Here is a 25,605-nt window from a genome sequence, read left to right on the forward strand (position 1 = left end):
CAGACCTGGAATACAACAAATGCAAACTCCTGTTGAGGCTGCAGCTTAAAGTTGGAGATTTTTATGTGATATAAAACCTGTAGAGAGACAGAAAATAAGAGAGAGGGAGAGAGAGACAGAGAGAGAGACAGGATGACATGCAGCAAACTTAAGCTTAAATATGCATTAAATAACATCCTAAGTCAGGTATATCTGATCTTACATTGTGCTGTGGATTAAGTGTCATGTGGTCATGTATGTTTATATTACAAATAGATTCTTGCAAACATGTTTAATGTTAATTTTACAGTTAAATCAACAAACAGTAAAAATTCAGACTACATTTAAAAAATTACAGTTTATTTCCCCTTCTCATTTCTTCTACAGTATTGTTTCTATATTATCTCTACTTGTACATTTATTTAATAAGTGTTCATAAGATCAACATTAACATTACCTGCATTGTCACTGTTGTAGCGTCGGTTACAGTACTTTAAAACTAGGAATGATACAGTAGGTACAGAGATGTTGTTGCATCATTGATTTGTTTTTCCCATAAAAGAAGAACAGCTGTTACCTCAGTGATAAATCTAAATTGAATTAAAGTCTCTGATTAGTATGCTAATGCTACCGTACAGTTCATATGAGCAAACCAGACACCTGAATAAAAAGCACCAGAGGACGAGCAGAGTCGGTGATCTGCACAAGATGTCTTATGAGCACAGACACAGGTTAGATGTTCAGCTTTGTGCAGGTGGGATGTCGTTTATTTCCCTGTTGGTTAAAGAAATAATAAGAGTAAAAGAATTAAAGGTGTGGCCGGGTGTATACCCCGCTGCTGATTAAGTAAGTCACAAAATGAGCCTGTTGCAAATGATTTCACAAGGGTTCAGGGAAACACGTCAGAAACATGAGCCCGATGAATGCACTGTAACTAACACCAGGTGTAAACCACCAACTGTATAAAAAGATGGCTGACATGACAGCTCCCTGAAAGTGAGTCCAAACCCTCTCTGTCGCCCCCTGCTGACTGGCTGCAGTATAGCTCATAAAGCCTGCCTCCTCCATGTTAACAGATGGGACATGAGTCAAACTATAAAATCAAAATACACGTCAAATACATTTTTCTCCAACATGGTTTCTGTCATTATAGTTAGTTCTTATCATGCTGATTTATGTCCAAGTTTTGTTTTTGATTTGATGCTATAAAAAGGGGGCGTGGCCTCATGATTGACAGCTCTGTTGACAAATGGGGCTCCTGCAGCGTTCTGTTCCCGAGTAGCAGAGTAGAGGAGGAACGGCGAGAGGAGACGTAACTAACACTAACACTACAGTCAGTGAACTTTCCATCAGCGTGAATATCTGCTTCAGACCAACACAAGAAGCTGTTCTGCTGCAGACTGAGCCCACCTGAGGGCTCCAACACGCCAAGGACACCTGAGGGCTCCAACACGCCAAGGACACAAGGTAAAGGTGTGTGTCGGGTAGAGGAAGGGGCGGGCCGATCTCTACTGCACACACTCTGGATACAGATGAGCAAGATGGCAGCGCCCGCTCCGGGGGGGTTCGGCTTCATGTTTGTACAACATGAGGAGGAGGATACACGTCGGCCATCTTTATATACAGTCATTGGTTTAAACAAATGTGTGCAGTTATTTGAAAGTTGAACCAGCTGCCTTTATTTGCCGTTTTATTGGGCAGTAATCTTGTTGGTGGTGTTTACATGAGCTTTACACCTTGTGCCTTTTCTCTGTGCATCATGTGAGGAGTTTTATTCCCCTGCTTGTATTTAAGTATTTGATGAGTGTGTGCTTTCTGAAGCTCGACACACATTAAAAATGAACTCATCATTTTCAAGAGTGCAGGATGTGGGAAATGAAGCGGATCAGACGGCCTCTCATCACTTGTGTAAATCCCTCCAACAGTAAAAACTAATCTTGTAGACTTGATGATTATCTGACCTGGAGACTAACATGAACTAAAGTCTGTGTACAAAAATGTTAACATAGCTGTCAAATTCAAGAATTCAACGTTGTCATTGAACTTGTTTTTTAACTTCACTTTTTAAAACAGTTAATACAAAACAGCAGTTGATTATGAAAGTAAAGCACACCACAGGTATCTGGTACTTCTTTAAATGAGTCGATAAAGTTAACGTGTTGTTAAGGTGGTGTTTTAACCCTTGAACCCACACATCCGGGTTGGGAGTTAATCCTTCCTACCAGCTTATAGTTCAGCGGTTTAGCCTACATTTAATTTGGTTTATTTAGACTTGTAGGTGTTTAACTTGTGTTTTAAGTGGGATTGCCTCAGAAATGTTGAAATATTCTGATGTTAAAAAGTGAGTCTTTCAGGTCTGTTATTTGACCCTTTAAACATAAACAGTCAAAAGATCAGAGGGAGGATATTGCAAACTGTCAAAACAGACATTGTCTGTTAAGTGCCTTCAGTAGTTTGGTGGATCCTCTCTTTCCTGTCTTATTTCGGGTGCCATATTGTACAGTTATGTCCAGATAAAGGCTTGTAGTGTTTTTTCTTTTACCTTGCTAAATGAACAAATGAGTTTAGCCCTGAAAGGCAAAGGAGAAAAGAATCTGGCTTTTGTTTCATGTGTGCACAGAGACCGTAAAGATAACGGCATAACCTCAAATTAGCACACATTAAAATACATTTATAGCCAAAAGAAAGAGTCATGTTAGATAAGGTGCTAACACACATACACTTTGAAGTTACCTTGTGTTCGGAGTGCATAGGAAATTTAAAAATCGTCGTTGGGTCGTGGTGCACTTCTGCCTCTTGTGGCTGGAATGAGTATTGCAAAAGATGTTCCCCATTTCCTCAGAAAAGCTACCGTATTGGTCCGAATATAAGACATCGCCTGACATCCATCTGGAAAAGTGGGATTGTCTTATATTCAGGGTCACACCAGTGGCCGGCGCCACTTATCTGTAAAGCGAGTGTACCCCTCATGACTGAAGCCAGACGTCACTCACAGAGCCGGGGGGATGAACGATGGAGAGACACGGTGATCATCCGGAACAAATGGCTTTAAGGTCGGCCAGGTTATGATGCTAATTGAGAATTGTTATCAATGCAGCAGAGTCATTAAACAACTGTCAAGCAGCCAAGAAATACGGTGTCATGACTCATAAAAACGGGCACAAAAACTTAAAAGATCACCAGATTGTTTTTTCTCACTTTCCTCTCAGGGCTTCTGTAAATTCACCTTCTTCAGGTCTGACTTTGTAAATATTTGGATCAGAGACTCAAAAGCTGTGGCCTCCGAGGCGACTTTGACATGAAAGTTAGATTTAAAAAGTTAACCAGTCTTAGTGCACAAACTGGACTGAAATGTATACAAATGATAAGGAGGGAAGAAGGTGGAATATTGTTTAAAAAAAGGCAGGATGGCTTTAGAAGTTCCACTTAATGTCCCAGAAAAGAGGAGCTGCTTTCTCTGTGGTTGTGCCCATGACCTCTGTGACCTCCATGACCTCTGCAGCCTCCACAGCCGCCTCCTGCTGGTGAGGAAGGGAAGTAACAGAGTCTTCCTCCACTGAATGGGCTGGAGGAGGGAAGCGAGAGGAAGAGTAAAGGATTACAGGCTTTAATATCAAGAAACGTGAGATTAAGTTCCGCTTATGTATTAGTACTGATTTGATTTGATGCACTTACTTGGCATGCAGGTAATCAGAGGCTCCTCCCATTGGCCGCCTGGCAGACATGTGATCACAGGCTTCAGTTTCTGCACAAAACCGTCCTCGCAGTAGTACCGCACCTTCGTGTTCGTCTCGTAACGCGACCGCTTCTTCCCAAATACCTTGGCGTTGAAAACCATGGGAGGCTCCCCACAAGAGGCTGTTGGATGGAAGAAAAATGGACAAAATACAAAATGCTTCATCGCATCTTTACCCCTCGTGATGACTTAAAAAGGTAACTGACAAATGGACAAATGACTCACAGACGCCCTTCTTGCAGGTGTAGGAAAGGTGGTAGTTGCACGGCACATCGCTCCAGCGGCCACCGTCGTGCCAAACCATCACAGCACAGTCCTCACCGGACAGGAAGTAGCTGTCAGGCTGGCCTCTGTACCAGTTCTCATAGAGCTGAGGGAGAGCAGAGCCGTTAAAACAAAACCACATGAAGGAACTACAACAATCATGTTTGTTTGTTGTCCTTCAGGAGGATAACACAAGTTAGGACTATTCACTTAAACTCACCAGAGGGTTCCCGTCGGACCAACGAAAGTCTCCCTCGATGGTTCTGTCATTTAGTCCGATCCACTGATACTCTCTGTATTTGTCTGTTTGAAAAGGTACAAGGTGAGAAAACCACAGAGGGGTCACTGTGTTGCAGCAATAGACCGGACATATGGTATTTAAAGTGGGCAAAAGGAACTCATAGCACCTTTTTAGAGCAGAGGCCAAAAGCTGCCACACAATAAAATACAAAACATTGATATATAGATGGGACTTTACTTCCAGCCCCTCTACCGAGCATTTTCATACAGTATATAAACATGCAGAACACAATAATGTAAGCAGATATAAGGATTTTTAATACATTTGTTAACAGCTTTAACTCCTGGGAGGCACCCACAAATTGCAGCTCCTGTATAAAGATATAAAGGAAGACAATGTGATAAAACACAGATGTAATAATATGAAATTGTGTATCTGATTACAACTACATCCTCTTTATTGGGGTTAATGTCTTTGTTGAAGTGTAAGAAGTTTTTTTAACCCGAAACAGTCGTTACATCGCTCTATTCAAAGCCACCAGACTCCATTTTAAAAAACAGTGCTTTTATCTCACAGAACAAGGTGGTTGCTGGTTTACTGCTGCATCAGTCTACTCGTTTTTTGTCTTACACATATATTGTATTTGCTCATACATTACCATTCAAAAACACCAAAGTAACACAGTAACACAGACAAACTAACTCATGAAGGCAGCAGTAGACCAGCAACTCCTGTGTTCTGTGAGGTAAACTTGCTGATTTTATCAATGGAGTCTGGTGGCTTTGAAGAAAGCTGCTGTTTCTGGTTAAAACAATCATCTTCCTCTGTAACAAAAAGGTCTTTCACTGTAGGGATGCTTTCAGTAATGTTGTCACTTAGAATAATAATCTGAAATTTTCAATGTCTAAAACTGATTAATTTTGATTTTGTAAAAAATGTTCTTTAATATCTCAACAGATATTAAGCCAAAAAAGGGGATACCTTTTAATGAAAATGAGCAGTTAAGAATCCTGTTATTCAACAAGCTTTGGATATTATACATAAGTTTTCCTGCTTGTAAAAAAAGTGTTTCCTTTACACTCACCTCACAGCATAAGTATCAGTCTATATACACACCCATGGCAACTGCCCGCAGAGTAACAATCAGCCACCAGAGGAATGTCTGATAACTATCTCATCCCCTTTTAGTTAGACGAAACACCAACACCAACTTCATAACCATGACATTTTCTTAAAAAAAACAGGTTCAATAAGAGGAGAGACATGAGAGGTCTTTGTTGAGTCTTGTCTGGGTGTTTTTTTAGGGGCCTTGTTGTTAAAACAAACCCATCACTGCGGGTTTTTTAGAGTCTCAATCAGAGTAATGATCAGATGACAGATCGATTGATATCATGGAAAGAAATGTTTCCATCCCTGGTGAGGTTTCTCACAAAACCTGTCTGCTTTACTGATGATGCGTTCAATGACTCCCAAACATCTCAGATCTGATGGTTGCCTTGTAAAAAGCAGCCCTGATCTCAGTAAATGTTGTTCTTTATAGTTACCGTTGATGTAGTCCTGCTCCTCGGGCGTCATGACAGAAAGGAGATGTCCGCCACACATGCGACAGTGCTGCTCCGCCGCCTCCCAGCTCTGCCGCGTGGAGAAGTGATGATAACAAAAGCCCTGAAACTTCTCCCAGCCGGGCTCACACGCCTCCGCGTCTGAACGGGACGATGAATGAAAGAGAAGAAAATTAAAAAAATATTCAATTATAAATCAGTAGAAAGTGTTTCCTAGTAGATGGAGGGTGTATTAAATAGTGATACTGAACCTGTCTCGCACAAGTCTCCTCCATAACCGGCCAAGCAGATGCAACGTGTTGATTCACCGTCGACACACGTGCCTCCATTCAGACACGGGTTCTCCAGGCAGGAGTCTGCAGCCATGAGAAGATGATGGTGCTTATTAACATTATATTAATATTATTAATTAATTCGTATCTTATTTGATAATTGAATAAACTGTCCAAGATGTGTACCAGATTTTGCTTCATTCAAATGATATTGCACTAACAGGAGTGTCCATCAGAGGGAGCTGTTGAATCAGATATTTGACCCTCTAATTTGTAACTACTGTACATGTTCCAGCATAAATAATGTTTGTAGAGTATAATAAGTTTTAGTTTTCAAAATAAATAAGGTTGTGGTGGTTTAAAATACAATCTTATTGCTTGTGCAAAGATTCAGTAAATCTGGAAGCTTTAATAATCTGCAGTGATAAATGAAGGCAGGACAGATCACAGTGCAGGGGTCCAGTTTTCATACCAGCAAGCTTCATTTCATGCTTGTGCAAACCAGAAAATATTGTTGAATCTTAACAATACTGTAATTATCTGAAAGGCAATTCCAATATTTCTAAACCTGGACTCTATGTTAGACCTTGATGAGTTTTTAACCAGAAAATGCTGTTACATCGCTTTCTTCAAAGCAGTAATTTTACCTTGTAGAACACAGGAGGTGCAGGTCACCTGCATAGTGGTATGTGACTCTGGTGTGTTTTACAAGTTATTTTAGATCCATCACAACAACATTAAAACATAACAGATCAAGGCAGCAGAAGACCATCAACTCCAGTGTTCTTCTGACAAAACTGATATGGCTGCTATTAAAAAAATATTTTAATAGCATCCAACTGAAGGTGCTTGTCTTCATCTGACTCCATCTTGTTTGACTTGTTTTTGGAGTTTGAAATGGTTTGTTTGGATCCAACCAAATATTGTGTGTAACACACAAGTGACACAAACAAATAACCAAAAAAATACCAGCAAGTCCGGTATTCTGCGGGGTAAAATCACACTTTTTTTTTTAATGGAGTCTGGTGGCTTTGAAGAGAGTATGACAACCATTTCTAGTTACAAGAAGCATATTACTCTAAAAACTGATAATAAAAACTTTCCTCTGTAACACAGAAAGGAACTTTCTTTTTGTTATTCTCTGAGAAATCCAAACTGGGAAGATAATCTCTCTCTGTAGTGCTGAATCAACCTGAAGTGAAAAATTGCAGCATCCCGTGAATCTCTCTCCTGATTGGGCATTTTCATTTTTATCCCCATTTCCAGATCAATGACACGCCGTACAAACACAAGCTGTTGTCTCTGTTAGCCTACATTTTCTGTACTAATGGAGTACAGGTACCTGAAGAGCCTCCTTGTCTTGCAATGGACACTTTAACAGCAGGCAGGGAGGCAGCCATGGCCGTCAGTCCCTCTCTGTGAGACTCGTCGGGGTTCATGGTGGGATCAGTGTCGGTGACATCGCTGCTGTCTGTGCCGAGTGTCGGGCTGATGGTTTCCTCCTCATCCGGACGCCATGTGCAGATTTTGACTGAAGGCTCGTCTGTGCCGGTGTCCCCCTCTCCTCCCTCTGATCCATGATCTGTTGAGACAGTTATTATATGTTCACAGGTTATATTTAATGATGAAAACTCTCTTTATAGGCAAAAGTGTGTCCCTCTTAGACAAATGTATGTTCAGGGCCTGTGTCCACGGAGTTTTTTTGCGCTAGCAGCACCCACAAACTCAATTTTACAGCGCCTCTCAGCGGCGTTTACTGTTGCTAGGTTACAAAAGTTGTCTAGCAGCACTTCCGCTTCCCTTGGTCGGCACTGTTAAGTCTGTTTAAAATCACTTTGTATGCTTAATATTCAAGGAAATTTAACAATAAAATGTAACAAAAAAAATTTTAAAAAAAGGAATCGTTTCCTGCCGTTAATAGCAGCTCTACATCTGGAAACTGTACCCTCGAAAAAACGAAAGGATTAGCTTCTCCTCCGCCATTGTTGTTGACAAAGTTGATATTGGAAGTCCCGCCCCTTCTTGATTTTGATTGGTCGGTGGATGTTAAATAATAAAACAACAACTGAAACCATTTAGATCAGATTTTATAAAGATTCTTTAACAACAATTGCTGCTCCCTGTCTTTTATTAAGGGCTGCAAATAACATTTATTTTAATATTTAACTCTCAAAACTCAAAAAAAAATAAATATAATAAAATAAATAATAAAAATGTTCTACCAGAGCATACACTGATATATATCCTTATTATAAAATACTTTCATGGAGTATTTTCAATACTTCATATGGCTGTGCAACTTAAGCTAAAAGGTCATGTGATAATTTAAATAACCATCACCATTGTTGCTGCTGGTTGTGTCCTCATCCTCGACATCTTGCTCCTTGGACACATCATCAGATTCCTGATTGACAGGAGGCTCCGCGCTGTATTCCCGATCCGAGCGGGACTCCTGCGGCGTGGAGGTGGACGGTTCAGGTTCCCAGCCGGGTGAGAGGGTCAGACGAGGGATCAGCGTAATCTTTACATCTGACCGAGACGAGGAATCAGTGCCATCCTCGCCGTCAACTCCCACTGAGAGGGTTGGATTCACCTCTTGGCTGTCTCCGGACGATTCACCTGACCCCTCGTGTTCTGGTTCTGTCTCCTCGGGATCGCTGTCTGTGGTATTTTGGGATGCGCAGACGAATACTTCTGGGTTTTCTCCTATTCCCTCCTGTTCAAGTTTGTCCTGGACGTCCTCCACATGTTCACCCCCGGATGAACAATTGCTTATGAAGGTTAAAATCTCTGGGGAGCTGGCTTCAACCTCCACAGCAGGCGGAGACAAGGTTACAGAAACCGAGGATGTCAACAAAGTGACCGCATCAGAAGAGTCGGAGTCGTATGTGACTGTGAGGACGTCTGCCGTTGGGATTTCCGTATGATGTCCACTGTGGTCTGTTGGATCATCTGTTGTTAACTCTGAAGTGCTGTTTGATTCATCGTCATGAGACGGGCTGGTCGGCTCTACAGTGCTGTTGGATTCATCGTCATGAGATGGGCTGGTCGGCTCTACAGTGCTGTTGGATTCATCGTCATGAGATGGGCTGGTGGGCTCTACAGTGCTGTTGGATTCATCGTCATGAGATGGGCTGGTCGGCTCTACAGTAACAGCTGTGTGCTCTTGAGTTGGATCATAACCTGTCAGGAAAAGCAATTTAGTGGAAAACCAAGCAAAAGATAGAAGAATTAAATCAAAGTGAAAACGAAATACAGGAGAAATACATAAAACATTTGCTAAAGGATTTGTCTGCTGTAGATTTGTTGAATATCAAGGGCCATGTTTGAGCAGCATGATTGAGGGATGTTGAAGCATATTGGTCAGGCTGCTCAGAGTGAAATATGTTGGTTGGATTGCCAGACATTCCCAATCCTTAGACAGGATGAATCCAGATACTTAGTTGAATGCAAACTGGTCAGAGTTTTCACTTAGTGAAGATGACTGTCATACACACACTGTTCATACACTGACTTACTTACTTCCCGCGGCAACTTATTCACAAATTCCTGTCAGCCTTTAGTTTGCGGTTAGCATTAAAAAAGCATGCTAATATTCTAATGTTAGCATGCTACATAAAGATGCTAAATCTAACATGTGCCAATATTGGAATGTTCCAAAAAAATACATGCTGATGTTTAGCTATGCTTAACGATGTAATCTCGAGGATCTCAGTTTCGTTCTCTTTGGCGACACCGATGGTGATAAACAGTAATTATGGGAGCACAATGTGCTGCATGTGTGACGTCCACGGTCGGCTCCGGTTGTAACTCTTGATTTTCCTGGCTGACGGTCGCTTTCCTTTTCAGACTGTTTGCTTCATCTGAGCATCGAGTTTGTTTCTTCTTCTTTGGATTTTCACTTCTTGTTGAAGTTGTATCTGTAGTCATCCATCTTTTCTTTGTTTGTTCAGCCATAGTAGATTACTGTTTACTCGCAACACTTGCAGAGAGCGGAAAAGCAGCCGCTTAGCTCCGCCTACCCTCTCTGGCAGACCAACCACTGCTGGCTGATGGAAAACGCGTCACTAACTTGGCGCCGCCACAGACACCCAGTCCATAATAATACTATATACTGCAAATGCAAAGGCTTCCATCAGCGGGCCATAGGCTCAGTCACCATTGTGTTACCTCATTCGGCGATAGATAGAGACTCAACAGACACTTATTTACATGAAAATCTGTCACAGTTCGGTTAGATTGAGGCACCAACACTTCTTGGTTAAGATCATGGTTTTGGCTTAAATATGACATCAACGTTGTGTTTGAGTTTCACGAGGGGACAAAAGAGGAGCTTTGCTGTGACGGTCACAGACTTCACCAACGATTTTACTGCTACATCCTGCAGAACCAAGACCATCACTGTGTACTGTGTATTTAGGAAAACCCCGTCAGGACCACAATCAGGTCAAATGAAGCATTTTTATCAACCTGGGGTAAGGATCTCTTCAGTTTTCATCCTAAAATTTGGTTTCCTAGTTTGCAAAGAGAATGAGCCAAATACTAAATGCATCCTCGTACAACAGTCTGTATGATATCTTGCCAAAAGCTCTGCACAATTTTCAAACATAATCCTACAAATCCCAGGTTGTCAAATACCAACGCTTGGTCACTGCTCCTCTTCTGATTCTTTCACAGGCACACAAGGATTAAAGGTACCCCTAGGTGTCTGATTACGTCCTTTCTAACACTTGGTTAACGTGAAACAAGACGTTTGGTTGAGTTTCGGCACAAAAAAAAAAGACTTGTAAGGTCCTCCAGTGCAGGAACTTGTGCATCAGCCTCCCTTTGACTCTTGTACGGCTCACAATAACATAGGCTATATACAAAATATAGTGCATTACTTTTGTATGCATATCAACCAACAGTGAATGAGAACAACTGATACCATCGGAACATAATATTGACTGTTACCTGAATCGGTTGTAGGGACCAGCTCAGAGGTGGCAGAGGTGTCGAAACCAACCAAACTTTGAGTCACGTTGTTTTCTGTCTCTTCATCTTGACTTGCAGTCTCCTCTCCGGACTCCTCTTCTTCTGGATGGTTCTCAGGTGTAGTGTTGTCGAAAGGTGTAATCGGGGTGGGGGAGTAATCACTTGTCTCATCAGTGTGTGGTAAAGTAGTCATCACCAGTATCTCCACAAGAGTCACAGTGCTGGCGTCTTCGGCGTGTCCTGAAACATCCAGAGAGGTGACAGTTTCGGTGTCCTGGTCCAGGTGGAGATCTGAGGTGTGGTCTTGTAGAACAGGAAGGTCTCCGTCTTGTGGAGCTACAGTCGAGCTGTTGAGGAGCTCATCTGCATCGGCTACAGATGTTGCATTATCCAGGCTTTCATTCTTAAAGCTATGATGCTCTGTGATCTCGCTGCTCTCTGGAGTTGTTGCATCAGTTGAGGGTAAAGTGGAGTCTTCACCGACAGTTGTTTCTCCATCAGCCATTGGGGAATCTGTTGGAGAGTCCTCATGATCTGTGTCCTGGTTTTCTTCAGGTGCTGGCTGATAGGACTCTGGGTGGTGAACCTTTTCTATGTGCTCCTGGGTTTCCTCCTCGGACACGTCCTCTTGGTGCTCAGATGTTGGAGCGACAGACGGATGAATGTCGACCGTCAGCATTGGCTCCTTGTCATAGCCAGACGTGATACCTTTAGCCTCCACAGGCTCCTGTTTAACTGGATTGGCCGTCTGTGCACGTTGGACCTCCTCGCCCTCCTTCGCCGTCCCCTCGCTCAGGCTGAACTCCTCCCCTGCTGGATTAGTCAAGAAAACAATGTCCTGGCCGATGTCCTCTGGCTCGGTGGCAAGAAAATCCTGAGGGGGTTCAGTGTAAGCGCCATTATCGCCTGGAATAAAGGGCAGAATTAGAAAGTGTTACTATAGTTTCCAGGATTTTATTGGAAGTTTTCCTACAGGCCACCAAGGAAAAGCTTGGTTGAGAGTCTGCAAAGAAAGCTCATTTGGGCCTCACATTAAGCTAACATGTCTGCTTGCTTTCCTCGATCGCATCTCTTCCTCACGTGTCAGCTACCCCAGGCAAGGATGTAAGATAAGGATGCAAGGAAGAGACACAAGGATGGAGGGACTGAGGCCAAATGAGGAATCTTTGGGACAGTCTCAACGTCAAACTTTGCATCACATTTTGAGGTAAGGCATTTATACATCATGCCGTCATGTTCGAAATCAAGATCAATAAATCAATCAAACCATCTCCACCCCCCCGGACTCATCTTGCAATCCCTTGGACAGCTCCCGATCCCCACGATCGCTGAATAACTCTGAGAATAAACATGAACCACCCTTCTTACTTCTGAAGCAGTAGACGTCATGTTGAGCGTGCACCTCAGGGAACCCCGTCTGGTTGCTGTAGCGATACACAGTCCTGACCCCGGGTTCACCTCCTCCACAGCGCTCTCTCGGGGTGACGATGGGGTAGCGCACACTCCCGTCTGCGAGCCAGCCCGGGCTGCAGAGGTTCAGCCCGTCGTTCCAGGCGGCGTACAGCTGAGCAGTGGTGGCGAGCTCGGCCCCGTGACTCAGGCAGTACGCTTTGGCCTCCCAGAAGGTGAAACGCTGGGGGGCGGAGCCATGGAACACTTCACCTTTACACAAGGGGACAGGTGTCAAGTTTGGATGTTTTACTTTGTTGTGGTTTTGGAGCTGAACATGATCAGGTAGATACTTTTTAACATACTACTTAAACGCATTAAACATGTTTGTTTAACTTTGTCTGCATCACTAATTATTTCTGTCTTGATATTTGTCTGTAATTTCTTTTACACTGTTTCATTATTGTCTGTAAAGCACTTTGGTCAGCTCACGTTGCTTCGAATGTGCTATAGGAATAAATTTGACTTGACTTGAGGTTTGTTTTTACAAATGGTGCGACGCCTGCGAGCTAGTTCACGCAGGCAACTCGAGCTGCACTGATGCGCCACTCTCCACAATCACCTGACAAACACTTCCTCCCAATTTGCCATCTATTTAAGCTGCAAGATTTTCCCTGCCACCGCTGCCCTGCACCAGCACTGCACCACCCCAGCATCCTCCTGCAGGCCTCCTGCTCTGGGGCTTTAATCTTGGCGAAAAATGAATGCAACTCCTCAAGCGTATCAAAACGATGCCACGGCGAATGGGTGCCGTAATCAAAGCTAAAGGCGGTCCAACTAAATATCAGAGTGAGTGACTTTTTTTTGGCCAGGCAGTGTATCACCTCATCAGTCCTCAAATTTCTGCATGTGAAATAAATCTGCGAGCAGTGATGAGGACGGAACAGAGCCAAACACAAGCTGTGTTCTGCTGCTGCAAACATTTCAAACTATTACAAAAGTGAGTCGTCTGACTGAACCCAGGTTCGTCCTTAAGTTTGCTCACTAGCTTTGTTGGTGTGACTTAAAGAACATGTAGTTAGACAATCATTTCAAACAAGTGCCAAATCACTATTCTGGAGCCCAACCTTCTACAAATATAAAACAGTAAATTTTATACATTTAATTTTGTCTTACCTTCAATATTCTCCACGTAGCAGTAGACGTCGTACAGCTCATCGGGCTCTAACAGCCCATAATTCCTCACTCCTGGCAGTCCGTCCATGTCCCCAAAACAGCCCTCCCTCGGCATCTGAATGGGATATCTGAGGATGGAAATAATGCACGGCGTTGAAACAGCAAGTACCCTTTTATGTCGTAATGGCAGCACTCGAGAGCTCATGCTTATTCTGGCTCCATGTTTGGTTTCACATCACAAGAGAGACAGCCCTCCAATCTGACAGACCTCCATGTTTGATGCTCCCTCCGGCACATGTTGCTGTTTTTGTCGATTTGGGCCGTTTCCAAATGTACATCTGAGTGTTTGAATCATAATTCTACACAACGCGAACTGCAGAATATTAAAGCTAAGAGGCCACTCCATCCAGCGTAAAATGGTTTGTCCTCTTTGTCGTTGGACCATTTCCTCTCAGGTGCTCACCTCACTGAGTGGTCTGAGAGCCAGCCGGCGTCACACTGCTCGTACCCGCTGTGGTAGGCGGCCAAGAGCTGCTCTGGAGTGGCAATTTCAGCCCCGATCTCCTCGCAGGCCTCTCTGGCCCGCTCAAAGGTGAAGGCGTAGCGACTGGATGCATCACGATAATGAAACACTACTCCTGAAAACCAAACACAACAGCTCTTTGAAGTCAGAGTCCTGTGAATGTCATCATCCTGCAAAGAAGCAAAGTGACGTACAGGTATTTCTACACCTGGGTCGTATTCCTACAAATTTTGGGTTGTTAATGGTGCAGTTTTGAAACTGCTCCAGTAGATTGCTTCAAATTGTACTCTTCTCTCACCTTTGACCTTGACCTGAGCCACGTCGTCAGCGTCCTCCAGGCCCTGCTGCACCTCGCAGCGGTAGAAGCCGGTGTCGTTCTGCCTCAGGCTCTCCAGCCGCAGGGTGAGGTCGGCGGGGGACGAGGCGTAGTTGAGCAGTGAGGCTCGGTCTTTGTAGGCCTCGTTGACTCTCACCCTGTCCCCGCGCGCCACAAGGATCTCCGTCTCTCTGCCTTGAGTCAGGACGCTCCATTTGACCCGGGGCAGGGACAGCACACGGTGGCGGCCGTTGGTGGAGGGGGATGGTGGAGGGTGGGCCAGAGACACCAGGCAGGGTAACGTCAGGGAGCCGCCCAGCACGGCAAACACAGGCGGGGAGGAGGGGATGGTCACCTGGAGAAGCTTTGAATCATCTGAGGAGGAGACAGTTTGAGGATATAGCCAAGAGTAGTTCCTACTGGTCACCAGCAGGGGGCAGTAATTCTATTTTACATATCTCTTGCATTGCCTGCACTGTTATAATGTCATCAGCGAAGTGACCTCTCTCAGTCTTCAGCTGCATCCTTCAGCCCATCAGTAACCTTGATCATAAAAATATCCTACAATGTGCATGTCAGCAAAAACAATGAGCAACAGGAAATGATTAAAGAGTGCCCCCGTGCCCTTAAAGGTCAGAGGTCATGTTTGATTTAATAGAGCAGTGGATGAGACAGGGATGCAGAGGGAGGGGCTCGTACCTGACTCGTGGTGGGGGGTAGAGGACGACGGCAGGACGAGCAGACAGATGGCACACAGCAGCACAGGGTGAAGCACATCCAGTCTGTGGGTGGAAGACAGGGAGGGAGGGGAGAGGAGGGAGGAGGGGCATGTTTGAACTTGAAATGACAATAAAATCTGGACTGCAGAGTTTGGTGATAAAGTATGTTTGACTTAAACTTTGCTCCTTTAAAGAACGTGTCAGGATTATTTTTTAACCCTTTAAATACTGAACATACCCAGGCTGCACATAGAGCAACATGCACACGGATCACTTGGAGGTGTTTGCATGGCCACCAGTGGATAACACTCTTTATACAACTGTTAGTTCTGTAATCTGATTGGACAAGAGGCGTTCCATGAGTGGCGATATAGAGAACAACATCACTCAGACTTTTCACTCAGTGTATCACTCCGCCTCAGCCAGGTGTTTTAAAAGCAGACTGTGTTTGTCTAATCGATCTGGTGCCTCTGAATCACACAGCAGACTAACCAGACTAACTAATCAAACAGATAAATGTACAGCATACAAAGTAGCTGATCTGTGGTCACCTGTAGACACAGCGAGCAGGAGAATGTTTGGGTTGCTTGGCAACAACAGTCCAGTTTCAGTTAAGTTGTGGAACTCGTTATGCTGGTGGAGCAAAAGCTAATCTGTTGTTGATTTTAATCTTTACTACTATTTGCCGCTTGTTCAACTGATGTATAAAAGCACTATCACACTTGAAGTCGTGATGTTGCGGCGCAAGGCACAGACGTAATGACAATCAGTACAACAGCACGACCTCGAGCGTGTTATTGCTTAATTAAACTTCTGTCTTTCTCAAGGAGGATGGCGGCTGCACTGGTGATCATGACGGTGCATGTCCTGACCGTGATAAAGCTTTAGCTCGATTATGGCGCCATCGTCTGGGTTAAATACCGTAAATAAATGTATTAAAAGTTTGGCATATACACCAAATATTACAGTAATTTAAAGTCGAGGTGAAATGAAAAATGTCATTTTAATCCTTTTAGATCACATCCCGGTAATATTGTGCATCTATTTGACAATATAGGCCAAAAAAATACAGAAAATCAATTTCTTCGTATTCTTATATCAACATCTGATCATTTTTTCTTCCGGTAAAACTAAATTTCACACGTGCTTACGTAAGTTAGCACCAAACAATTTCAACCAATCAATCTGCAACATTTAGCCGCAGAGCACCAAGAACTCGGTCAGTTAGCTAGCTACTGCGCTGTGGAGAACGTCTGTCTACGCCCACTTCTCAACGATCAAATCAAATCCCTCTAATGATATGTCCCGCCTGCACGTCCTGTTTCACTCAGAAATACGTCACGATACGGAAGCTAGGTACTCTCGAAACGCCGTTTCAACTTGCAAGTCCAAGTTGAATCTCAAGTCATTTATTTTTTGTCAAGTCAAGTCGCAAGTCATCAAAACAGCGACTGGAGTCGACTCAAGTCCACATCTCTGTAAAAATGTCATCGGAACCCCAATCTCGGAACCCCATCCTCTTGGAACGGCGGCAAAATTTTCAGGCTGTCCGGTGTAGCCAGCGGTTAGAGATAAAGGACTTCCAGCCAAGACTTCCTTGTCCGTGCGCTGCATTGTTTACGGTCAGACTAGCAACTTGAGAATCAAGAATGGTCTTGGAGTTGTGAGACGAAGTCTAAGAACAGAACTGTAAAATACATAGAAACATGATGAAAATACGGCCATCCTAACAGTAACCTTAATGATTTTGTTTGGTAATTGTTAGTGTGACAGAGTGTGTGTGTGTGTGTGTGTGTGTGTGTGTGTGTGTGTGTGTGTGTGTGCAGCAGACAGACAGCCTCAGACAGACAGAGGGACCGTCTGTGTGTCCTTGGATCCCCCTCTTTGCTGTGAGTCAGACTCGAGGAGCTGCAGAGTGTGAGCTGAATTCTGATTCTCTGAAACTCCCCGGAGGCTCGGACTGAAGCCCAACACCAACTAGATTTAACATTATTTAGGTCCTTTGATCCTCCGCTTTGTTCACTTTGAGGTTTTCTTTCCATCCTGCTCAGCTTTGTTGTATTGTGATCCTGTTTCCTCTGCACACCTTTGTTCACACCTTTGTTCTGCTCCGAGTTTCTCCTCTTCTCAGGGGCTGAAACTCTCCAACCGACCAACTCAAACTGTTTAGAAGAGCTTTGGTGCAACTTCGGATATGTGTTATATAACAGATGCTGCATGAGGAGATTGCAAACATCAACAGCTCATCATGGTGTAAAAGTAGTAGTAAAGTTTTTACAGACCAAAGGTCACTGAGAGAGTTTAAAGCTGAAGCTCACAACATCCCCCGAGGCCAAAGATGTGTGTTTATTTCCACTCCTGCCTGTCCCTGTGTCATTTCATGAATCTGCATTCCTGTGGACGAAGCAGTGAATAAATGATCACAGGCTCCCCACAGTGAAATGAAAAATGCATAACAGTCGAGCTGCAACCTGCAAGTAAGACCGATTTCCTGTAGTTTTTATGGATGAGTAAAATCTAATTGTCAGTTCATGCAGGAACAAACAAACCAACACAAACAGAAAACAGCTGGTGACCTCTGACACCTCACCGACAAGGGCAAGACCCGTCAGCGCTTCACCTGCAGGCCTGAATTAACGAGCACATCACCTGGAGGAGCCAAATCCAGACTGTTTAGTGTTTGATACACTGGAGAGTCTGCAACTGAGGGAGAACATGGGAATCTAAGCGTCAAATCACAGACGTTACGATTCCTAACTGTCAGTGAGTCCTTTCCTTTGACTGAGAGGAGAACTAAATTAAGAAGACGTGTGAAATTAAAGTTTGTTTTGTGCTCTCAGCAGAGGCACATTTCTAATCAAACCAGGATTAATCACTCAGAAAGTCTTTAATGCCTGAATTTGGCTCTGTCACTCCAAACTGAGAGCTTTGAAGACAGAAAAGCTGAGCCGACAACTTCTCTAAACTGAGCTGCAGACTGGCTGATACTGGCTGATAGGGGAATTTCAATATCGTTTAAACCATAGCCTTATTATTACATATTTTAGTTTAAATGACAGCAAATGCTTATTAGGGCCAAAGTCAAGTCAAGTCATAAAGTCATAAACTTACGAGAAACAAAAACTAGTAAAATCGTGTTTACAGGAACCTGTTTGAGCCACAGCCCCCCCAAAAAGTAGGTTGTGCTTCACGGCCCCCTCCCTCTGATTCACCTGTTTCTCCTCTCTGCCCTGTTGGCTCTGCTGCTCACACAGGCGTGCATGGCACGGAGCTCGGAGCAGATTTAACCTGTTTTCTCTGCACACAAGAAGCAGACTTCACAGAGGAGAAAGACTGAGCGACCCTCTGCTGCAGAAACACACGTTGCCCCTGGGGTTACCATCACCAACGACAGTTACCCTACGACCTCATGACAGAGACTGAAAGTAAACCAACCTGCATTACAGACAGAACATACAAAACTACTTTAAATCAGGGTGGGCATCCAGAGACAATTTGTGTGCATACATTTGCCAGTTTTGTTCTTGCAAATTTCTGACTTTATAATCTCATAAATTTGCCATTTTTTTCTGTCAAATTTACGACTTTAATCTTGGAATTTACAAGTTTTTTCTTGGAATATTACTCTTCTCCTCCAGCTTTTTTTTAATGGCCTTATAAGCCATCGTAAAATAGGCTTTTACAATAAGTTCAGCATATTTCTTCAGCCTGCAGCAGTGAAACAGGCTGTAATGGCTGCAACATAATCCTCGATCGATCAAAGTGCGTCCACTAAAAGTTCTTGTGTTTTCCAAGAACAGAAACATCACAACATTACAGAAAGGATCCCAACAGAGATGGAGCTTTATATTAAAGAGGAAGAGGATCTTTTTAACCAGAAACAGACGTTATGTTACTCTCTTCAAAGCCACCAGCCACCAGACAAGCTAACCAATCGAGGCAGCTCTCGTGTTCTGCAGGGTAAAATGTCTGTTTTCTTCACATCCAACACAATATATACCTGATACATTCAGCAGTTCAGATTCTTTCAGATTCTGGGTCATTATTAGAAATCTGAGCACAGCATAACAGGCAAATCTGAGCACAACAATCAAACACATGGAAGTAAAAAAATACGACTAGAAAGATGTTAAAAGTAAATAAGAAACAAGTTATATTGAGGTGTAACATTCGTCAGTTTTGTCCTCCATAACAGCCAATAAAGGAGAAAGTGGTCGGTTAAACCGTCAATCTCTCCGCTTCCTGCCAGGCTGCTTTCAGTTTCCCTCTACATCAAATGGACAAGAGATGGACACATTTAACTCCTCGTGACAGCCTCCTACCAATCAACTATTCATTTCAGACCTATCAACTATCTGATACACACGTGGGGCTGAGCTGGGTGTATCAGAAAAGAGGGGAGAAAGAGAGCGAGTAGAGGACGCATCCCAGGCAACATCAGAAGTGCAAAGACAGGCATCACAAGTGGCTGAATAGTCGATGACTTCACCTTGAGGGAAAAGGCGGCGAGGGCCAAAAGAGAGAGAGAGAGAGAGAGAGGATGTTTGACCGCTCGGTTTGCCAGAAAAGGTCATTTGAGGATGGAAAGGGGGGGAGGAGGGGGAGGGGGAGGAGGAAGGGGGTGAACTACATTCTTAAAGGACTGCACCAGCTTTGTGAGAGTTTGGCCCATTTGTCAGGTTACCCAGTGTGTAATGAGAGGACTGGTGCCGCTGCTGCACACACAGACAGCACAACACATCCTCACTAACAAGGAAATAAACCTTTGAAAACAAGCTGACGACTTCTTTCTGCTACTTTTGCATCTAAAGTTTATAATTCCACTTGTACCTGAACCTGTCTGCCACGACCAGAAGCTCGAGCTCGGCAGTTTGACCATCATCGTGATTTTTTGGAGCCAGAAGTGACCATATTTGGACGAGAGGGTGGATTTGTTTTGTCACTTCCCTTACCTAGTTGACAGACAGGTGACAACTTGTCAATCACCATAAACTCATTAGGAACATTTTTACAGAGGAGATACATCAAAAGAGAAAGAGGCTTCTCTTTGCAACCACGTCGCCCCCTGCTGGCCATTAACAAGAATGCAGGTTTAAAGCAACCAGAAACCAGAGGCTACGTCCACTTTCTGTGCACTCTGTGGTTGCAGAAAAAAATGAATCCTGTTTAAACGTTTAATTACCAGACAATCCTGCACTTCCTGTTTTCAACAGGAAATGTAAAGTCTGTCTGAAAAGGACCATAAAGATGATTCATTCCATCACAGGCCCCCTGCTGGACCCCCTGCAGCTTGCCTACCAGGCAAACAGGTCGGTGGATGATGCGGTCAACATGGGACTGCACTAAATCCCGCAACACCTTGACTCCCCAGGGACCCACGCGAGGATCCTGTTTGTGGACTTCAGTTCGGCATCAACACCATCATCCCTGAGATCCCCCACCACAAACTCACCCAGCTCTCTGTGCCAGCCCCCACCTGCCAGTGGATAACCAACTTCCTGAGGGTTGGAGACCCCTGCTCTACACGAATGACTGCACCTCAGGGGACCCCTCTGTGAAACTCCTGAAGTGTGCAGAACACACGACGGTCATCGGCCTCATCGGGGCGGTGACGAGTCTGCTCACAGACGGGAGGTGGATCAGCTGGTCCTCTGGTGCGGCCGGAACCACCTGGAGCTCAACCCTTTTTAGACTGTGGCGACGACAGTGGAGAAGCCCCCCCTCACAATCCTCAACAACACCGTGTCTACTGTAGACGCCTTCTGGTTCCTGGGATCCACTATCTCCCAGGACCTGAAGTGGACCTCCCACATAGACACCGTCAGGAAAAAGGCCCAGCAGAGGATGTACTTCCTGCGCCAGCTCAGGAAGTTCAACCTGCCTCAGGAGCTGCTGATCATGTTGTACATCGCCATCATCCAGTCTGTTCTCTGCACGTCCATCGCTGTTTGGTTCGGATCTGCTTCCAAACAGGATAAGAACAGACTGCAACGAACATCCAGGACCGGCACCGGTCCAGGGTCAGGAAACAGATTCTGATTTTCTCTCCTGACACCAATTAAAACACCTCAACGAAACCAAGTGCTGATCCGATACCTTTAAACAATAATTAACATCTCAAGGGCTTTTTTCTGACGTTGATTAATGATGATAAACAAATATGCACCTGGAAAACGCTTGACAAGGTCAGCCCCCACAAAGATACTGATCTGGTTGATTTTATCGCTGTGCCTCTTCCTACAAGCAGAAAGCGCGAGTGCTCCAGCTGTGATGCGGACGCTGTAGACGGCTGTAGTAATTAAAATTGGTGCATATCTGTTCCATCAAATGTGCAGGAGACAGAGGGCTGAAAATGTGGCTTGTGTCAGCGTGAATTTAGAGGACAGTGAGTTAATAGCACAGAGAGAAATATCAACTAATGCGCTCACTGAAATCACAAACTCACATGACCATGGCTTGATGTGACACTGAGGGTCTTAACGGGCTCAGATTGTTATTCTAAGTGTGTGACAACATGAAAAAGGAAGGATCCCTACAGAGATAGACCTTTTTGTTACAGAGGAAGATGATTGTTTTAACCACTAACAGACGTTACATCGCTCTCTTTAAAGCAACCAGACTCCATTGACAAAAACAGTCATTTTACCTCACAGAACACTGGAGTTTCTTGACTGCTGCTGCATCAACTGGTAAGTTTTTATGTTATTGTGTGTAACATAATTATTGTTATGAATCTGAACTAACCATTGAAAAACTTCAAAGTCAATCAATTTGAGGCAGCAGTAGACCTGCAGCTCCTGTGTTCTGCAGGGTTAAATTACTGTTTTTGTCAATGGAGTCTGGTGTGTGTGCAGAGAGCGATGTAACGTCTGTTAGTGGTTAAAAAAAACATCTTCCTCTGTAACAAAAAGGTCTATCTCTGTAGGGATCCTTTTTGTAATGTTGTCACACACTTAGAAGAACAATCTGAGCCTGTCAGTGGAAACAACAAGAACTTTTAGTGGACGACCTTTGATCCATCAAGGATTATGTTGCAGCCATTACAGCCTGTTTAATGGCTGCTGCCTGAAGCAATCTACTGGAGCAAAAAACACTAAAAGCTCTACAGGTTGTGAACATGACTTGGCCAATCACTCAACAACCATTCATGCGTTTGTGATCCAGTCCAGGTTGAATCTTTTAAGGGATCAAAGGATTCAGATGTGATGATTCAATAAAAGATCCAAAATCAATAAATGAAGATGAACCTGGTGACCTAAACCACCTTCTCTCTCAGAGTTTTTCACACCAAACCACAAAGCCGAACACAGCCTCCTTTTGTCTCTGTCTTTCAGATTTGAGAAAAGGGTTCAGAATCGCTTGCTGAGCCGTCGTTGGACCAACCCGACGCCTCCACTTCCCCTCCGCTGGAGCCCTCCACTTTCTCACGGGGAGAACTGACCACCGCCACCAACCTCCTGCCCCCGGGCAGCTCCTCCATCACGCCGGGCCCACCCGTCCCACATCACGCCACCTCAAATGACTCGCTCTGCCCATCTCCAGGGGCAACCTGAACCCCCCTCCCTGACTGACACAATCTGACAGGAAGCAAGGAGCAGCCGGGGAGGGCTGGGAGCACCGGAGACCTCTCAGAGAAACAGAGAGAGAGAGAGGAAGAAAGAGAAGAAGAAAGAGAGTTCGTACAGCCTGACTGAGTGCTGAGAGAGACGTCGAGCTCACAGGAACGATCTGGAAAGAGTCGGCCTCGAGCAGCAGCCATGTCTGATTAGCTGTTAGCCGCTGAGTGTGTGTGCCAGAGGGTGAAACTGTTAAAGACGTGACAAAAGCCATACGCTGCAGGAGTGTGAACTACTACAGCATTTAGACTGTGTGTGTGTGTGTGTGTGTGTGTGCTATAGTCTGCAGGCCACAAGCTGATTAGGTCGATTTCTGTACGTTTTAAGGACTTAACCTCAAACAAGGTGACAGAAATAAATAACAACAATTACAAAACTGTTCTGATCTCATTATTTCTGTGGGAAACTTCCAGATATACTGCAGAGTTATTGTTGTAGATTAACTGTGCAGAGACGGCAGTGACCTGCATGACCTGCTGCCCCCACAGAGAGCCAACTACACATTCAGTACACACTGAATAAACACACATCAGTTTTAAACGCCCCCTGTAGCCTACGTGTGTAATTGGTACAGGTTAACAATATTTAACATTGATGTGGACGCTTTAGTTGCCTGAACATCATAAACGCTGTCACAGTTCAGATTATCTTTGAGCATCCACAAACATCTGAGTGTAAACAAACTAGTTCCAAAAACAGCTGATTTTGCAGTTCAGACCATGCAACATTAGCGTGTTCTCAAAGCTACCAATGCGACGCTAACTGATAGCAAATTAGTGTCAGCTATAGCCGTGTCCCAGTCCACGGCTGCAGCCTTCGAAGGAGGCGGTCCACAGAGGATGCTCCATTCATAGCCTGCGTACACCGTTAAAGTCGAACTGAAATGCGACCTTGACCTTGTACCTGTTGCCTAGCAACAGGTAGCCAGCAGGCTAACTAGCAAGCATAACTAACGTTGCGTAAGTTAACCTATTATTTTAAAGATAATTTGTCTCAAGGGCCCTTTCGTTTTCTTAAACATGTGTAACACAAGCTATTGGATTGAGTTGAAACCAAAAACTTTGACATTTTAAAGTGTATTCCTCGGCCGTTTAAAAGTCCATCTCATTTCAATTGCCGCGCAATGCATCTCGGGATACGGAGGGCCGCGAAGGATGCACACGATGGATCCTTCGCGGCCGGGGTAACGGAGGACGCAATTGTCGGCCGCATCTGAAGGAGCCTATGAATTGGGACAGCCTTCAACGCGCCTCTGTGACGCAGTCGGCCTTCGAAGGCTGCAGCCCCTGGATTGGGACACAGCTTATGTCATGTAGCATCCTTGTTCAGTCATGTATTTCATTAATATTGGGTTGTTCAGTCATCATTTCCTGTTTTAATTTGAACCTCGTGTGTAGTTTACTTCCTTCCTTTGTTACCTTTCCCTTACTGTTTTCACCTGCAGTCTCACCTGTCCCCGCTCACTCACAGTCATATAATCTGTGTCCCAGTTCAGGGTCTGCATCCTTCGTAGGACGACGAGTATTTTCATTAAGCTCTACTTCATTACAACTAGACATTAGGGAAATATTGTAACTTTTTTAAACTGTAAAATCCTTTTTCATATAATATGGTAACATGGCAAATTTAAAGTTTACGTTAAAATATAGTTGATAGATGAAAAAAAAGACGCATTTTTGTATCATAACCTTCCAAAATAAACACAAACAGTTGAATAAAGTTCCACCTGACCAGCCACAATATTCAATGCTTAATAATTATAATTATCTATTAACACAATCTGTTTAGTAAAATAACTCTTACAGGCATTCTGCCTACTTGATCTATTTTCTCATTATACTTTGAATCCGGTGTTTTTACTTGTAATGAAGTATTTTTAACATGATGGTACTTTTACTGACTTGTGCACGTGTTATTACAAACTCTGCATTCAGCCTTATCGCGCGCATGTAAGGCATTTGTTTCGATTTCTGATCAATTAATTTGAACCATTAACAAGTTAAAGGATAAAAAAAATAACTGTAGCTTGTAATCAGTTTATTGTCCAAAAAACACACTCGCCTATTTAAGGATCAACGGCAATTACGACGTCAAGCATCATTATTAGTCAGACTAAATTGACTTACTTCATTTTATCAGACTTCTTCGTGTCCTCGCGCAGCCTCCAGGCACGTGCAGCTCGATCTTTTTCTCTCTTTTCCGCCCAAAAGTCCTTCAGCAGCCTCCGACCGCTTCTCGCTCAGTGACAGGGAGACAGAGGCTCTGACCGGCCGGAGGAGAGGAGGTGAAGAGAGGAGAAAGTGGGATGAGGGCAGCAGTGTTAAAGGACCAACACCTCCTCCCCTCCTCCTCCTCCTCCTCCTCCTGCTGCCTGGAAAATCATAATCCTGCTGAGGAGGAAGGACAGACTGAGAGGTGCTTATCAGTTATTTTCCTGTTAAAGATCAGAGAGAATCACGGGGATGAGGACCCAGGATAAATATCACCTTGTAAGATTACATGTGTCATGCTTTGCCCTTGAACTGCCCTATTTTGAGCAAAGATTAAATCACTATTAAAGCTGCAATAACTGACGTTTTAATGGCCACCAGGGGGCAGAGGAGCCCCACAGCAGGCGAGAACACACATCCCTCATAGGCGTTTCAGCTTGTTTTAGCTGATGTGCTAACAAACGCACAGCTCCAGCAGACAGGAAGCGACATTAGGTTATATTTGTCTGTTTCTGTCCTGAGAAGCGTGAACAACATTAAACAGTAATGTTTTAATGCCAAGTCTGGTTATTCTACTGCTGTCCAGTTGGTGGCAGCAGTGCACCTGTAAGCTGACGTATTGACAAGA

General features: G+C 44.1%; 1 protein-coding gene across 1 annotated transcript; it reads right to left on the reverse strand.

Moving 5' to 3' along the window:
• Nucleotides 1-201: 201 nt before the first annotated feature.
• Nucleotides 202-25,006, reverse strand: bcan (brevican). Its single transcript, XM_069656595.1, has 15 exons — nt 24,894-25,006; nt 15,132-15,214; nt 14,415-14,807; nt 14,057-14,231; nt 13,594-13,721; nt 12,397-12,690; nt 11,008-11,934; nt 8,395-9,237; nt 7,397-7,636; nt 6,034-6,138; nt 5,765-5,923; nt 4,200-4,282; nt 3,941-4,085; nt 3,655-3,837; nt 202-3,544 (listed from the first exon to the last, which is right to left on the reverse strand). Exons 1-15 carry the CDS (start codon nt 24,896-24,898, stop codon nt 3,393-3,395), a joined length of 3,915 nt encoding a protein of 1,304 aa, XP_069512696.1. The 5' UTR covers nt 24,899-25,006; the 3' UTR covers nt 202-3,392.
• Between the last annotated feature and the right edge of the window lie 599 nt (nt 25,007-25,605).

This window comes from Semicossyphus pulcher, unplaced genomic scaffold (genome assembly GCF_022749685.1).
Source record: "Semicossyphus pulcher isolate SPU_LCO1_2020_fin unplaced genomic scaffold, fSemPul1.0.p SCAF_9, whole genome shotgun sequence".
NCBI classification, from domain to species: Eukaryota; Metazoa; Chordata; class Actinopteri; order Labriformes; family Labridae; genus Semicossyphus; species Semicossyphus pulcher.

Excerpts from the sequence above, each read along its gene's own strand:
- bcan (XM_069656595.1), bottom strand. Across the intron at positions 5,924-6,033 it reads AGGAGACTTGTGCGAGACAG|ACGCGGAGGCGTGTGAGCCC; the intron begins GTTCAGTATCAC and ends CGTCCCGTTCAG. Across the intron at positions 4,086-4,199 it reads GGTCCGACGGGAACCCTCTG|CTCTATGAGAACTGGTACAG; the intron begins GTGAGTTTAAGT and ends GCTCTCCCTCAG.